Genomic DNA, 17,854 nt, shown 5'->3' on the forward strand with positions numbered 1-17,854 from the left:
GTGAGATTAAGTAAAGTATCTTCCTTTTCAAGTTCTTTTCAGAAAAATAGTTTTCTATGTATTTCATGAAAGGTAATGTACATGCATTTACATTAAAGTTTTCAATATAGATAGAGCTAAATACTTGTAATAAAATTTGATTGTTGTACGTTGATGCAAGGAAATTGTAAAATGGTAGCATTTCCTAGCCTTTCTTTGTAGTCACTTTACATAAAAGAAGCCTGTATCACTATAGGCTAATTTCTATTGTCAGTTTTATGAGGGCTGAATTCTTTATAATAGGTGTCTGTGACTTGATGGTGGTAAATGTCAACAATAAATGGACAGCTCATGATCTGCTTCTTTTAAACTAATATATTCAAAACAAGTAAAATGCATAAACAAAAATTTGTTACATTATTGGTCATAACAGTTGTATCCAGAGCTTTAAATAATTGTCTCCTTTTTGCCAAAGTCCACACAGCTTAACCTAATAATGTGTCTCAACAGGATGTAATGGTTTAGCTTAGTAATGTTTTGTGTAGGAGTAATTTTTGATGTATCCTGACCTAGTCTGTACCATTCTGTTATCATGGCATCCACCATTTTTTGTCTTTGACACCAACCTTTCAGAAATATGGTTTCTTTCAAGCCTCTGCCTTTTTTGAAATGGGTGAAAGAGGGAGTGATTGAGAAAGTCCATTATGGTTAAACTAAAAATCACAAAATCTAACTTCATTTTCACTAACTTTTGTATTTCCTCTCTTTATATGCACGTATTTATAACATGGGACAGAAAAATTAGAAATATCTATTTATTTAGTGACAACAGTATTTAAATGATGAGAAAACATACAAGCTTTGAGTATGATGATGTCAACAATATTCCAAAAGCCCAGTACAACAGTAAAACTATATAAATAGCATACACTGATACAAACTTGTTGTTACTATTGTTTTTAAAAATAAGTAACTTTTATCACTTGTTATGAAAACTAAATAATCATTAAACATTAAATCACCAAATAAGCTAAATACTAATTATTGAAACTAAATAGTCTTGTAAGCTCTTCGTCAATAAAATATTTACAATATTCTTTTTCTATATACAAAGACTTCTCAGTTCACATGCAAATTCTCTTCCTTTTGTCTACCCCTTCAGTTGTATTCCTGTATGTAGTGAGGGGACCTCTCCCAAAGAAGGTTCTGTTCTCTCAGTTTACCTCTTCTGGGATCTAAACATCGACATATTTGCCATGCATGGTGACCTCTGAAGGCTTTGAATTCCTATAGATGGGTGGCCCCCTAGGGTCATTTGGCTAGTCTATTTGGGATAGGGTCAACCAAGTACCAGTGTTGGATGTTCTCAGCAGGTGTTGTGGACATTGTATCTGATGCTGGTGTTTGGGTATAGTGCTCATGAAACCCTGGCATTGCTGCAGTGTCATTGTTTGTCATTATAGTGTGTGTCCCCTTGTAGAGCTCCATGGTGGGTGGGGACAGTGGGCACCGAAACATTCTTTATTTCTTATGGATCCCCCAAATAAAAACTTAAATAAAGTAGTGAAAAACAATCCATAGGTAAACGACCATGTCTTGAAGATTCTGAGCAGCAATCTTGAACATCTGTAACACCTGTTGTTCAGAAGGGACTACCAGGCTCTCCAAAGTCAGTAAAGAAGCTTCAATCTGGTGACATATTGGTGAAAACATCCACATCTAAACACAGTGAACTCCTCTTACATTCAAATGCAATTGGGGATGTATCCGTTGAGGTTATGCTCCATGCTACTTTGAATTTGTCACGAAAAATTATTGTTGAAAGGGATTTGAAGAACATCCCTGAGTTGGAGATTCTCGCTGGTTTCTTCACCCAAGGAGTTTCTGCAGTAAGATGAAATTATGATGCTGATCAACATCCTCATTTTAACATTCACATCACCGCTTCCACCTGCCACAACCAAGGCAGGGTATCTTAATTACAAGGTATGGCCATACATTCCAAACCCTCTCAAATGTTTCCAGTGTCAGCAGTTTGGTCACTTGAAAACATCATGTTGTGGTTCCTTGACATGTGCTCGTTGCAGTGGCAAGGATCACAATGCTCATGAGTGTGAAACAGACCCTTACTGCATTAATTGCAACAGCTCTCACACATTCTACTTTCGTTCTTGCCCTAAGTGGTTGGAAGAAAAAGAGGTGCAAAGTTTGAAGATGATTTAAAACATTACATACCATGAGGCTCAAAAGTTACTGTCCATTACTTCATTTAGGACATATGCTGCTACACTCTGTTCCACTACTACAGTGGGAGTGCAGATGGATCTTTCTATTCCTCCAAAAGAATCATTCTCAAACCACATGAAAAGTCTTTTAACTTCCATGGTTAAAAAAGTTGATGAATTATTGTTAACACCCATCTCTGTTCCTAACAATAATTCCAGCAAACCTCAAGATCCACTTCCTTTGGTTCAAGGTATGGGCATTTCATCTGGTATGTTTTCTCCTGCCCGAAGATGGAAAATGATCATTCGTTCATGTCCTTGGTTGTTGAAATCCTCTTCTAACAACAGAGATCTGTCCAATCTACCCAGGGCAGGATCTATGGAGGTCAACAGATCTTCCTTGAATAAAGAAAATAAAGAAAAAAGACGTGGCCAAAAACAGAAGAGCTCTCCATCCAATTCATCTTCACATAAATAAAAATGGCTACTCTGATGTAATGGAACTGTCAAGGTTTACATTCTAATCTGGATGATATTAAAGCATTGATTGTTTCCTTCCATCCTGTATGTCTTTCCTTACAGGAAACATTTCTGAAACTTGCCAATACAGTCACCTTGTGGCAGTTTTCTTTTTACAGAAATGAGAGGTTGTATGATGGACGAGTGCATGGAGGGGTGCACTGTTGGTTGATCAGCATGTGCCCACCCTGTCATTACCACTCCATGCTGTTTTGGAGGCCATGACTATCTGTGTTTCCTTAGGTTGTACTGTTGCTGTTTGTTCATTCTCTACCTTGAAGAGACCTATGATCCATCAGACGTTAATGCTGTCGTTGAACAGTTGCCATCTCCCTTTTTAATCCTGTGGGACATTAATGGACATAATCCCCTCTGGGGAGGTACTAATATTGGTGGGAAGGATTGCTCTATAGAGCATATGCTCTCTTTTCAAGAGTGATTCTTCTACTTATTTTCATGCATCTAGTCAGTCTTTCACTGCTATTGATCTTTCACTTTACTCTCATTCACTCTTCTCTCACTTTTCATGGAGGGATGACAATAACCTATGAGGTATTGATCAATTTCGTATAATTTTGAGAGAAACTGGCTGTGGTCAATGCAACCCAACCAGCATGCCCTGTTAGAAGCTGGATCAAGCCAACTGGCCCTCTTTCACTACTCTTCCAGAACTTGATCCTGCAATTGTCTGTAATCCATCAGTAGAGGACTGCATGGCAGTAGTAACTGTCTGTATTATACAAGCAGTTGCTTAGTGTATTTCTAAAATCTTGACACATTTTCCATGATACCCTCATTTGTGGTTAAACCCTTCCTGCCATGTTGCACGGAAGGCTCAAGAACAGGCCTGCAATACTTTTTGTAGGTATCCCATACTCTTGAACTGTATCGCTTTCCAACAGGTATGATGTCAAAGTCAGAAGGAATCTTGGATTAAGTTTATAACCACTATCTCTTCTACCACCAGTTCTAAAGTCATGTGGGACAAGATTTGAAAGGTCAGTGGGCAATATAATTTGGTCCCCCTCTTGATTTTTCTCTCTGATGACCAGGAAGTTGCTGATACCCAGAACATCACTGATACTCTAAGTGAAAGCTTTTGCTGGGTATCTAGCACTTCTGCTTCATCCTCCAACTTCTTACCCATCAAGATTTGGGCAGAACCATCACCTCTTTCCTTTTGAGCTGATTGTCTCATTGACTATAATTGCCCCTTTAGACTGGTGAAACTCAAACTGGCACTTTGTTGGTCTAGCAGTACATCAGTCAGACCTGATGATGTACACTATGAAATGCTGCACCATCTATATTCTGTTTCTCTTGCTATTCTTCTAATGGTTTTTAACTGAATTTAGCAGGAGAATGTTTTTACTGGTGCCAGGCTATTGTCCTGCCTTTTTCTAAGCCTGAGAAGGATCTCAAGATTCCTTCAAACTACCATCCAATTGCTTTGATGAGCAGTCTCTATAAGACCTTAGAGAGGATGGTTAATGTTGGACCACCTGATTTGATTTGAAACATCAACCAGAGAAGACTTTCTCAAAAGACAGCATCTTGTATCAATATTCTTTGACATTGAGAAGGAGGTATGGCATTTTGTGAGACCTTCATATATATAGGTTACATGGTCATTTGCCCATTTTTATTAAACATTTTTTAATGGACAGGTGATTCCAAGTTCATGTGAGTTTGACACTTTCCCATTCTTTTCTACAGGAATGTGGAGTCCCTCAGGGCTGTATTTTGAGTATCACACTTTTCAGTACAAAGACTAATGCCATCACTGAACAACTCCCTCTTGCTGTTGCAAATGGGCTCTATGTCAATGACTTTCACATCACTTGTCAGTCATCGAACATGAGGTATATTGAGCAGCAGCTAGAGACTGCTCTCAACAGTTTACTACAGTGGACCACAGCAAGCAGCTTTAACTTTTCTCTCTCTAAAACCACTTACATGCACATTTGCCATTAACGAGGTATTCACCCTGATCCTGAACTCTGTATCAGTGAAGTTGTGCTGCCTGTGGTCCATGAGACAAAGTTCTTGGGGCTTATCTTTGACCATAAGCTGACCTTTATACCACACATGAAACAGCTATTGGTCAAATGTACAAGAACACTGAACATCCTCCACGTTCTCTCTTTCACCACTTGGGGAGCAGATCGATGTTCTATGCTAAAGATATATCATGCTTTTATGTGATCAAAACTTGACTGTGGATCACTGGTCTATGGCTTTGCCAGGACCTTGGCTTTAAAGTTGGAGGACCCCATTCATCATTAAGGACTTGGGCTCTGCACTGGGACTTTCTGCTCTTCTCCAGTTCAAAGCTTATTCGTAGACTCATGAATCTTCTTTGCATCTCTGCCATTTCCAACTATCTATACTATATGCTTTAAAACTTTGTTTCTTACCAAAACATCTCACCTGGGGTTGTGTTTTCCTTCCTTGGTGGGCCATACTTTTTCAGAACAGAGGACCTGCCATCGCTCCTATTGGCCTTCGTATCCAGGCGCTATAGGATGAATTGAGTCTGTCCTTGGATAACATTGCTGTATCCACTAGTTAGCCCATCCCACCATAGCTTCTTACGGTTTTCAAATGTGACCTATATTGAAAATACTGTCTGTTATTTGCTGAACATCTTTTGAACCATCCTTCCATTCCTATTTATACAGATGGTTCGAAATTGGGTGACTGTATGGGCTCTGTCATAGTTTATTGTGGTTGGGTGGGTGCTTGCAGAATCCCCCTCTACAGCTTCTGAATGTACTGATGTACTGTACACCATTTCTCTTGCTCTGGATCACATAGAAGCTAAGCAGTACTCATATTGCACTATTTATACTGATTTGCTTAGTTCTCTACTGGCCCTGGAATTGCTTCACATTAGTTCACACCCTGTTCTTGCTGATATTCAAAATCGACTGTCCCATTTCTCTTTGACATCTACTTTATCCAGTTTTTCTTGATACTGGGCCACATTGGTATTCACAGGAATGAGCTCTCCTACACTTCAGCTAAATCTATCTGCTCTGGCAGCATCACTGCTGTGCCTGTTCCATACCTGAACTGTGGTCCTGCATTCAAGGCTAGGCTCCGTACCAGTTGGCAGTCGACTTGGAGTAAACAATGTGAAAACAAGCTTTTCCGAATAAAACCCTTTATCGGACTTTGGCTGTCTTGCTACCATAAGGTCGAGAAAGAGGAATTTATTTTAACTGGACTATGTATTGGTCACAGTTTTTTAATTCATTATTTTCTTTTATCTGGGACTAATGAACCAATATCTTGTCTGTGTAACACTCAGGTCACAATAAGCCACATTTTACTCTCTTGCCATTGTTATGACTCTCAGCGACGGCACCATTTTAAACATGTTTTGTCCCAAGATTTATCCCTAATGTTAGACAGTGTTATTGGTGATAATGCTATTAATTTTTTAATGCTATTTAAGTTTTTTAATATCTACATTAGACCTTTTCTAATGTGATTCCCTTTTTAAGAATCAAACTACATTTTGTTAAATTTGAAATTAGAAAGTGGCTGTAACATCAAGTAATTTGAAACCAGGACTGGAAAGGCCAACTTCAGGTGACTAATGCTGCTGTTTGAGCTACCCATTAGTCACCCTCGTGAGTTATAATTAAAATTTTGCTAGAAGTCTTTTGAAACTTATATTACTTTTTGAAAAAGACCATATCATCAAATAACTCAAAATCAAGACTGGAAAGGTCAGCTTAAGGTGACTAACAATGTTTTTTTTTTTTTTTAACTTGTACCTCCTTCTTATGAGCTATGATAATTACAGTATGCTACAGAAAGACCTTTACAACTTGTATTATTGTAGTTTTTATCTTACGGTTGTAGACTAGATATAAAAATTGGATCTAATGCTATTTATGTTTTTCTAGACTACTAATGTGGTATGTATTTAAGTTTTATTGTCCATTCTCGGCTGTAACTGCTATGAGCTATCGTGGAAAAAGCCAACATCAGAGGAGTACTTGCCCAGCTTCATGACTGGCACATGCTTTCTTTTCAATTTAAGTTTTGTGATAACCATTATTACTTTGTAGTGTAAAATGAACCTTTCTAATTAATATGCGTTTGTGTATGTTATATGTACATGTAGGCTATAGAGCTCAAACAAAGCTGTTGAAGGTGGGTTTGTCAGCTGCCAGGGCATGAAATATATTACCTGTTTCAACTCTGTTTTGTTCAGACAACTTTCAAATGAAAGTCAAAAGATTATCTAAGTATCTCATCATTTAGATGTATCTCTGTGATACTGCTACTGTATTATTGAAAATACAGTGTTGAAGCTCATTCATAGCTCATTGATCATGTGTCAAAAAATCTGAAATTTTAAGTTTAAAGGTTTAGTTTGAAATAAAGTAATTGAAACTTGGACACACATTATAACATTAAATTAACTCACATACACTGGTATTAAAGGTGTCCAATTAAATTTTGAATGTAACAGTTATTTGTGGTGGAAAACAATTAAAGGGGCTCCTGTTGCAAAAGGGCTATTGCAGTTCATGTTATGTCTTAGGTGGGAAACATCTTTGCAAAATTTCAAAGGCAGATGCTACTTTGTGAAAGGAGGTGTCTGCCAAAAATACGTTTTCAGGTAAGGAAATGTTAACATCCTGTTGAGAAATATTTTCACCAAATAACTGTTTTATACACATTCTGCTGAGTTGTATATTGTATAGTCTTCTTTCCACATATTTTGTATTACTTTGTTTACTCATTTTTCTTTCAGAGGTTCCTTGGGGTGCCTAAGCATAATCAGGCTTCTGAATTGTGAAAGAGATATGTCATGGGATTGTTAAAGAATATGAATAGGTTTAACCATGATAGCCATTAGGGATGTGGTGCTATCCAATGGCTTTCATGAATTTAACATTTTGTGGTTTTTCATCTTGCTTTATCTGATAATTTATCCAATAAATCTTACAGTAGAATTTATATTTTATTTGTTTGGAAAAATCACTATTATGTTTTACAAGTTTTTATGATTATTTTTTTCATTTTTATCCAATAGACTGTTTTGATACAGAACTTGTACCATAATCCTCAGAATTCAGCTCAGTCAGCTGATGGATCACACTGTAAGTTGATAATCTTCATTTAATAATTGTGATAATTATGATATTTTTGTTTGTAAGTCAAACAATTGTGCCAACAGTTATTAGACTTTCAGTTGAATTGTTTTAAGGTTAAAAAATGTGTTGCACATTGTATAGGGACAAAACATGTTGGCTTACTAGAACAGATATTTTCCATTTATTATTAGTACTAACTTTGTGAATTTGAAGAAATTTTCATTCTTGCTACTTAAAACAGATAAGCATTGTTTTATCAAAATGAATCCTATTTTCTCTCCATATGTATGGCTACCGGTGTTTAGGATAAATCTCCCTTTCACAAAAATAGTTAGTATCACAGCTTGAAATATAGCAAAATATATTTTTAAGTTGTGCACACCTAGTCAGTTGGTTATTGTAGATGTGTATTTAATAATGTAGTTATAATAAACAACTTTTGTTTAAACTAATTTAGTCTTTGTGGATATCAAGATAATATATGTTTTCTGTGCATATAGTTAAAACTGTATTGAATTTTGATTAGAAGTTATTTATGAACTAAGAGTAAAAAACTTATTTTGACAACTTGGGATAAGATTCAGAAGCAATACTAAAATCAAAAGCCAGCTCCTTCTACCATCATAACACAGCCATTGACTGTTTCAGTAACAAACTGTTTCCTTCATTATGATTAGTGTTTAGTGAACCAGTCAGTGGTTATATATAGTCAGTGCCTCCTTCCATCACAGTGGCTCATGTTTTAACAACTTAACTACTGACTGGCTTCATAAGCCAATCTTCCCATTTCATCACAGTGATTCATGTTTTAACCCTGTCTGCAAGGATCAATGACTAGACATTTGTGTTTTTATAGTACAACACTATGTAACAAAATTTCTACTTTTTCTTGTTCCTGGACACAAAGTGTTATTTTCCAAACTGCTTATGTCTAAAGTAAATGGAAAATTCCTATTTTTCTCTTCAAACATTGCTTTTGTGACCTGCGAGCGTATAATGAAAACATGATGGGAGACTATATTTGGGGGGTGATACATGAAAGTGATTTACATTACAGCTGCAAATCTTGAAAAATTATTCACTTCTAAACATATTTGTTCATTTTTGTATAACTTTAGTAGAAATACATGCAAATCTTGATTCATATGTTGTTTTATTCAGACATTATGTAAATGAAAATGTGCAAATTTGCCTGTTTTTACATAGAAAATGAGTTAATTTCTAAATTTCATTATCCAGTTTACAAAAGCAAAGTTTGAAAGGAATAATGGCCATTTTCTGTACTTTTACAACATAAGCAATTAAGAAATAACATATGCTATCCAGGAACAAAATTTATGTTACATAGTGTAATTTGTAGTCATTTTAGAATTAACAAAGTATTATGTATATTCATTTCCCAATTTTTTATGATGTTATGAGATTGGTCATATTTACCAATATTTAAAATAATATATAAAATATAATTAAAACTTTTGACAACTCTCTTGAGGTTATAAAGATTTTACTTATGAAATTTGAAAATATTTTGGTGCATAAAAGTATTTTGATTCTCAAGATCAAAAATTATTTTCTTACTGGATACTTAGCATGCAAAAAAAGAAAAAAAAAGAAAAACATTACTTAAAAAAATCTTGAAACTTAAGAACAAAATCTGATATTTTGTATATGAAAGAAAAAATTCTGATACTTTGTATTTGAAAGCCCTGTAATGTTTATTGATAATCTTTCAACATATGCTTACTAATTTTAAAGATATAGCATGAAAACTTTTAACAAGCTCAAAATAGTTATGAGGCTGGTTCTGAGTCTGTGCCCAATACGTAACGATTCTATACATCTTGGTGTCTCATGTTTTAACAACACATCCATTGATTGGCCAAGTAGCCAACTGTTCCTTCCATCACAGTGACTCATGTTTTAACAACACAACCACTGAATTGTCCAGAAGCCAACTCTTCCCTCCATTACAATGATTTATGTTTCAACAATATAACCTGTGATTGGACCAATAGTCAACTGTTCCCTCCATCACAAGTATCCATGTTTTAACACTGTAACCACTTACTTAACTGTGTTCAAAACAAGTGGTAGTTTGTGTTACTTGGGTAGACTGCTCTATATAATTGACCATCATATCATATAATACATAGTTGTAAGGTATAATAGGGAGTTGGGTCATATATTGTTATGGCTGGTCAAATGAATTCTGTGAGATCGCTTATGGTAACTTAGTCAGAACGAAACATGCTTTGTTGAGTTAGACTAGAATTAAGTCACTGTATTGTTAGATTTAGTTTTGAAAGCTTTACATCTATTCCTTAAAAACTGTCTGATTTTTCCTCCAAATGTTGTCCAGTGTTAAAGAACATAGACCGTCAAAGCCTGACACACGTGTTACTTATGAATTTGTTTGAATCAGTATGCAGTATTAAGCTGTATGATCCCAGTTATTTAATTTCAACAGTTGTAAAGCCCCATATTAATGATATTTCCAACCCTGCAAATTGTTATCATAATGTGTGGGGACACATGCTTGTCAAATAATTCTATATGATTAAGATATCTCATAGGTATTGCATTAAGAATTCAAAACAGCTTTCTCCTTCTGTATAACTTTGAAAACTAAACCAGAAATATACTAAATGCTGTAAAGGTATTTATGAGTCACAAATTTCACTAAGAATTAAATATAACATTTAAATGAAATCAGTTTTAAAATTAAAAGAATAAAATTCAAAATTAGCACAGTGTCTTTCTCATACAATAAGCATCAAATATCTCTTGCTAGTTCAACTGATAAAAACAATTAAAGAAGTACACAATATGCTCACCGTTGGCATTTTCAGTAACTTCTGGTTAAAGCAACTAAGAGAGAATCTAAGATTAACAAAGCATTGTACAGGGTAGCCCGTAAGTCCCTACCCATCCATATATCTTATGTATACAGTGTATCTGTGTGCTGTCTCTCATTCTTGCTGCATAATAAGTATTCATGTACTTGTCACAATATGCTCTTCAAGTCTAAATGGTCTTACATCGGCCATATTTCTCTGAAAAAAAAATAAACAAATTTATAATACATGCGTAATTGAATATAACATAATAACATATGGATGGGTAGGGACTTACGGGCCTCCTTTTATATAATTAATTTAATATACTGTTTTTACTATAAGAATAGAAAGTCATGTAACAAAACACAGTAATAAGAATGTATTTATTTATCATATTGGTACTCTGGAAACATTAGTTAGCTGAAATTCCAGTAATAACTCTGCTAAGCTGCCTAAGGAGACTTGAGTTACTCCAAATTCCAAATAATAGGATAACTGTGAAAAATAACATATTGTGTATGGTACAAAATGTGTATGCAATCACTATTTTTGATAGAACTATCATTAAAAGAAGAAAAAATTCATACAAGTGATTTCTTGTCTCATGAAAACCATGACACTAGTGTACACAACATATTCATCAGTCCATCACATTTGACATTTGAAAAATGCATGAGGGCTGTAAACATCCCCTACCAAACAGTACACAGAGGCTGTTAGCAGACTCATGAAGTGTTTTGATTATTTTGTTTACAAAATTAAACAATAAAGTTAATTTGTATTGACTTAATTGTACTATTTTTGTATAAACAAAATAGAGTTTCATTGGTTAAATTGAAACATGTTCATGGCATGTTACTGAACTGCAATAACTTTTGATCAGTTCAGCACCCTTTTGGCTTTTTATCATTTAGAAAGTAGTTTGTAAAATCCATCTTAGGTCACAATAAAATTTAATTTCTTCCTAGTCCAGTTTTGTAATCAAAGCTCTAAATGTTGACTTAATCCCTTGGTTACAAATATTTGATATCTGTGTGGAACTATATAGTTAGAAAATGTCATATTCCTGTGTAAGTAACACTGTTAGTCTAAGCCAATTAAAATTTATGTATCAGAGTCATAGTAACCAACAGGGTCATGCAAAAATGTATCTCAGAATGGGTGGTATGGGTATTAACACTTTTACTAATAAAGCAGAGAACAACATTTTGACCTTCACAGATCATCTTCAGAAGACTAAAGAAGGTTGAAATGTTGTTCTCTGCTTTATTCATAAAAGTGTTAATACCCATACCATCCATCCTAAGATACATTTCTACTTCAAGTGGGTTTAACTCTCATCAAGATGGTTATACAGATTTGCCTGTGAGTTTATATGTCTATATAAACAGCTGCTGATGGTGTGGCCAGTACCATGACAAATAAAAATAGGACTTGAGTTCAAAAGTATTTATTTCTTGGTAAAAAAAAAGAGGGCCAGTAGTGAGCACAAAATAGCAGGCATCATGACAGACTTGACAGGGGCTCTAACAAGTCCTTGCAAAAATTATTTTATTTGATGGGCACTTTCGAATATCAGTGATGATACACATCAAATATGAAAGACTACTGTATTAATCCCTTTTTACCGTGACTGGTAACCAGGGAAATCCATTAAGTGGCTTCATTGTTCTAAGTCTGAAGTAACTTAACACTGGCAATAAAGTACAGCAATTACTTAACTCTGTAATCAAACATCAGGATGAAAGAAGATGAAAAGTAAGTCATAAGTAATTGTGTAGTAAATACATAAAATATGATTAGTCCAAAGAACATATTAATGTAATTATGACGTCTAGAAAAATGATATACTAAACATACCATGAGGTGCATCTAACACAGCTAATTCAACTATCCTATACATACATGGTTAATTTACTAATTAACAAATAATTATACAGAATGTAAATATCATTATTACAGTAACACTTCACTGATCCCTCTTGATATCTCAATTTACTATTCTATAGATTTCCCATATATTTGTATTAAGGGCAAATTATAAGGGTTATGCTTGAATGAAGCTACTGATCAAATTAAGAGTCTGAAATGACTGTCATTTTACCACATGCAGTTTCTTAACTACATATATTAAAAAGCTAACATATGGTACTGATATGTGTTAGAAGAAATCAAATTAGTAGCACTTCACAAATAAACCTTGATAAAAACAATGTTTAACACTATATATAAAGTTTTGTTGTCATACCATTGCCCAAAAACCATAGAGAATCACCAGTAGAACAGAGTTTATATAAAAGTTTTGCATTATGCTAGTTGGACTCTGACAAATTGTTGCAGACTAGAAATGTTCCCCAAACATTGTCAAGAACATCTTAGATCCTAAGACTGAGACAAGCAAATTTGAAAATAGGAAAGGAAGAGGCAGACACCTAAATTCCAAGATATTCATATTAAATATCTTCATTTATACAACCTCTGGGGCAGAAGAAAGACTGCCACTGATCTCAAGCATGAGATAAATGACCATGTACCGAATGATGGAAACATGTCCAGATCTGCACTATCAAGAAGACTGAACAAGAATGGAATGTTTGGTCTTATAGCAGTTACAAAACCTTTATTTTAATCTCCACATAATATCAGGAGACCATCAGACTGAGATTTGCAAAAAAAGTACAAAAACTGGACTGTTGATGATTGGAATGGGTATTAAGTTTTATATATTTGGTTCAAAACATACATTGTATGTCTGGGGAAAGAAAGGTGAAAGATATTTATCTCAATGTATAGCACCTACCATGAAGCATAGGTGAGGCAGTTGGATGGTTTTGGAGTGTTTTCTGATAAGGCAGTACAAGATATTTGCAAAATAGATGGAATAATGGATTAGGGCAAGATCAGATGCTGATATATCATGGTATATCTAGTGGTTTCTGTATGATTGGTAAAAGATTCTATTACCAAGAAGATAATGACCCCAAACACTCATTCAACCCATGCAGAAATTACTTAGCTAAGAAAGAAGCTAGTGCAGCTATTTAAATGATGCACTGTCCCCCATAGAGCCCCAATCACAATCCATTTGAGCAGATCTGGGATTTGATAGGTTAAAAGTTACTTCCAAAGAAACTGTGGAAGTGTATTAGACATTTGGAGTAAAATTCCGAAGGACAGTTTGATTAAATATCTTACAACAATGCCTGAAAGACTGTTTGTAGTTATTAAAGCAAAAAGGGGGACACACAAAATATTGTTTGCTGAAGTCTGAGTTTCTGTTGTACTAAATATGTATATTAGTAAAATATTGGTGTTTCACCTGTGATTTGTCTTCCACTGTTCTTTGAAAGTAATCTGAAATCTAATTTTTGACTTTGTTCTAACACCTTTGTGCAGAGTGAAGATGAAATGTCTAAGCAATGAAAAGTTTCAAAAAGGATCACAGTAGTAATAAGACGGTATAAAAATAACAAAAATCATGGAATAGCAGTAATGTACAGAATATAAATAAAACTAATCATGTAAAGCTTTACCATTAAAAGTTTATTATACAGGTTACATAACTGTAGTGAGAAGTGGGGTGTAAAATTAACTGTGGTCACCCTATTAAAACTGTTCTTTATTACCCTATAAAGTTAAGAAATTGAGGTGCTGACTCCTGTTAGTCCAAATACCTTCTGCAATTTATCTGAGGAGTTTTACACTGTAAAATTAAGAAGGAAGGACATTTGGACTTTTAGTTTACACTGCCTCTGGTTTATGGATTTCAGCCACTTTCTCAGGAAATCACATGTAGGCAATCAGTGTTAGCAAATGGTGACCTGTTAAAGTCAAGTTTACCAGATATAGGTTGAAATGTTTTGTATTCTCATTGGTTTGATAATTGTAAGTCTAGAGTATTGTGTTACTTTTTTTTTTTTAGTTGTAAATATACTTGATTTCTTGTGTCTGTTGCTGTTAGCACAAAATAACATTAACACTTTTTTGTTTCAGGATTTTAGTAGAAATCAACTTTTTTATTCTGTTGTTGATATGTAAATATTATTGGCATCTTATAATTATAAATATGCATTATTCTGGAATTTATAAAAATACTGAATGCCTAATATTTGATACTAAGTTGTTATTGCCAGTTGTGTTATGATTTAACTTGTGGGTTTTTTTTATTCACTAATCATTTAGTAAGATAGAAGTTTAAAGCCAACACCAAGGGCTAGTCCCAGAATATAATTTGTGTTATATCTGATTGTTTTTGTGTGTGCATTTTAAGTTACAACTAATAATAATTCCATTACAGTATTGACAACAACTACAGTGGGTGAAGAGGAAATACAAGAACATTTTGATAATTTTTTTGAGGATGTGTTTATAGAATTAGAAGACAAGGTAGGTCACTCATAAAATTTTGTTGGTTTTCATTCACTCTTGGTAACAGTAAATATAACGCTGCAAAGGACCAAACTATGGATGTTAGGTAACATAAGTATTAGTGTTGATGTGTTACTATTTTGAGGATATGTTTATAGAATTAGAAGACAAGGTAGGTCACTCATAAAAATTTTATTGGTTTTCATTTACTCTTGGTAACAGTAAATATAGTGCTGCAAAGGACCAAACTGTGGATGTTTGGTAACATAAGTATTGGTGTTGATGTGTTAATAGCCATGTGTTAGAATAACATCACTATTATTTTGTATGTTTGTTAGCTGTGTGTTAAGGTAACATTAGTATTTTTATGTCATGTATATGCATTAAAAATTTATTAAATTTTTTTAATTACCAGTGTCTGCTAGGCATGAGTTAGGGTAAGGTCAGCAGTATTGTTAATGTCTGCTAGGCATGAGTTAGAGTAATGCTAATAGTACTGTCAGTGTCTGCTGGGCATGAGTTAGGGTAAGGTCAATAGTATTGTCGATGTTTGCTACCATGAAATATTAATGCCCATGTGTGTTAATTGCAAACACCTTTTTACGAAATGCCAGTAGTTATCTCTGACATTTGCTCCTTGATTATTTATAACCAATAGAAAGAGCAGGTTTTGGAAACTTTAGAATTCATTATGAGGCAACATTTGCTCTTTCTGTTTTTGGAGCTGTTTTTGCACCAGATTTTTACTGGCCACCAACAAAATGATGTTGATCAATGAAAGAAGTTATAGCTTAATTATAAAGTCAATAAAATTATAATTCTTGCAGGGCATTCTCTTCTTTGCATATATTGTTTTGTGTTCCAGATATGGAATATTTTTAAATGTTTAAGGTAGACATATTTATTATAGAAATAAAAGGGTAGCTGAAAGTAAAAAAACAAAAAAAAACCAGTAAGAGATAAAAATCATGAGAAGCATCATAAATTTAAGAAATTTAAATTGACTGGTATGACTAACCACTCATGTTTAAATGTATTTTACTCACCCAATTATTTACTTACCTTAAACTTCTTGATATTAAGGTTATGTAAAGGAAAAAAAACAACAAACAAACAAACAAATATACCAACAAAGATCCCACCAAAAAATAGGGTTAACTTTTGTCAAAACTTCGACACTTTGACAAAAGAAAATACAAGAAGCAAATGCAAGTACCAAATTTCTTTTTTTCACTTACATTGTTATTATTATTAAAATTAACTATAATGTAAAAATTTGGAAATTAAGTTGGATAAGGAAAAGTAAAAAAATAAATAAAATATACAATAGCAAAACCAAACAAAGAATATTTGTTATAAATTTAGTGTTGTTGTATTTTGATCATACATGCTTATAACTTGAAGCAGTATTTACACAAAGCTTTTCTTGTTGAGCTAATTGAGTTTAACACTAACATAAGGAGTAGTAAAGAAATAAATATAAATTACCTGGAGATCTGAATTGTTCTATTTTTGGGGGAGAGGGGTCAGCCCACTGTATTTGCAGTGTTCTCTTTGCTCATATTTTGTAAACGAATGATCTTGCATATAATTACAATGCAATTCTCTCAGCTGGCTGCTCTCCATGCAACATTCTACTGCACATGCATTGTGTGATATAGCTATAACATTCTCTGTCATACCCTGGAACTTGGCCAGTTTTGTGTGAGTTATAATATGGTTATTTACTAACTTAGTAGATACAACTATGTGTTGTTCATGGGGAATGAATAGATAAACACAGAATACAATGCACCTGAAAATATTTGTATTTTGTACCCTGTACATGCTCAGAATTGCTCTGAGATCATCTAATTTTCAGAACTTATTTAAGATTCAATGTGTCTCAGTGTGCTCATAGTCCACTTTGTGAGATTCCAGAGTTGTTGGGTTTTTTTTTCTTCTTATTTTTCCTGCTGACATCTGTGTGTTTTAATTTTGGGCATAAAAATTAAAGTGTGAATGCCTGTTACAATGTGCCTTCACTCTAGTAAAATAAAAATAACTTAGATTTATTTCATAATGTTATCCAGTTACTAACATGCCTCACACTGAAAGAGTTGATGAACATAATGTTTGTATAAATCCAACTATAAAAACTTTTATAATATACTGGTATTTTTATTGTGTATTTTGTGTACATTTTAGATTGTCCAGTTCTTTGATGGATGATTTTAGAATACCCAGAGGTTGTCCAGAGGATAATCTGCAAAATCCTTAAACTTAACCATTGTTATATTTGTTAGCCATGAGTTAACATTAGGGTAATATCAGTATTACTGTCTGTGTTTGCAAGCCATGTATTAGTGTTGTCCATGTTTTCTGGTCATGTATCGTAGTAGCATCAGTGTAATTGTCTATGTTTGCTAGGTATATGCTAGGGTAACATCATTATTTTCTTGTTTTCTAGCTCTATGTTAGTGTAAGGTAGATATTATCATCTATAATCTATATGCTAAGCATATGTTAGCATATCATTATAATTATAATCCATGTGTGCTTGGCATATGATAGTGTAACATATTGTCTGAGTTTGTTTGTCAGGTGTTGTGTAATATATCAGTATTATTGTCTGTATTTGCTTGCTGTGTGTTATGTAAGATTAGTATTACAATCCAGGTTTGCTGGAAATGTGTTATGGTAGCATCAATATTGTCTGTATGTTAATCATATGTTAGTGTAACAACATTATTGTGTGTGTATACTAGTTTTGTATTAGTGTTATATTAGTAATATTGTTCCTATTTTTTGTATGGGTTTGCAATGAACA

At 33.8% G+C, this 17,854-nt stretch overlaps 1 protein-coding gene across 2 annotated transcripts in view; it reads left to right on the forward strand.

The window, feature by feature from the left end:
• The window catches only part of LOC143230970 (splicing factor U2AF 26 kDa subunit-like), a 39,619-nt gene that overhangs the window by 7,004 nt on the left and 14,761 nt on the right, over window positions 1-17,854 (forward strand). For both annotated transcript variants that reach the window (XM_076465327.1, XM_076465328.1), the window contains exons 3-4: window positions 7,780-7,846; window positions 14,975-15,063. In XM_076465327.1, coding sequence (XP_076321442.1) covers window positions 7,780-7,846; window positions 14,975-15,063 — 156 coding nt within the window. The remainder of the gene's footprint in view (window positions 1-7,779; window positions 7,847-14,974; window positions 15,064-17,854) is intronic.

Source organism: Tachypleus tridentatus, chromosome 10 (assembly GCF_004210375.1).
Source record: "Tachypleus tridentatus isolate NWPU-2018 chromosome 10, ASM421037v1, whole genome shotgun sequence".
Classification (NCBI taxonomy): Eukaryota; Metazoa; Arthropoda; class Merostomata; order Xiphosura; family Limulidae; genus Tachypleus; species Tachypleus tridentatus.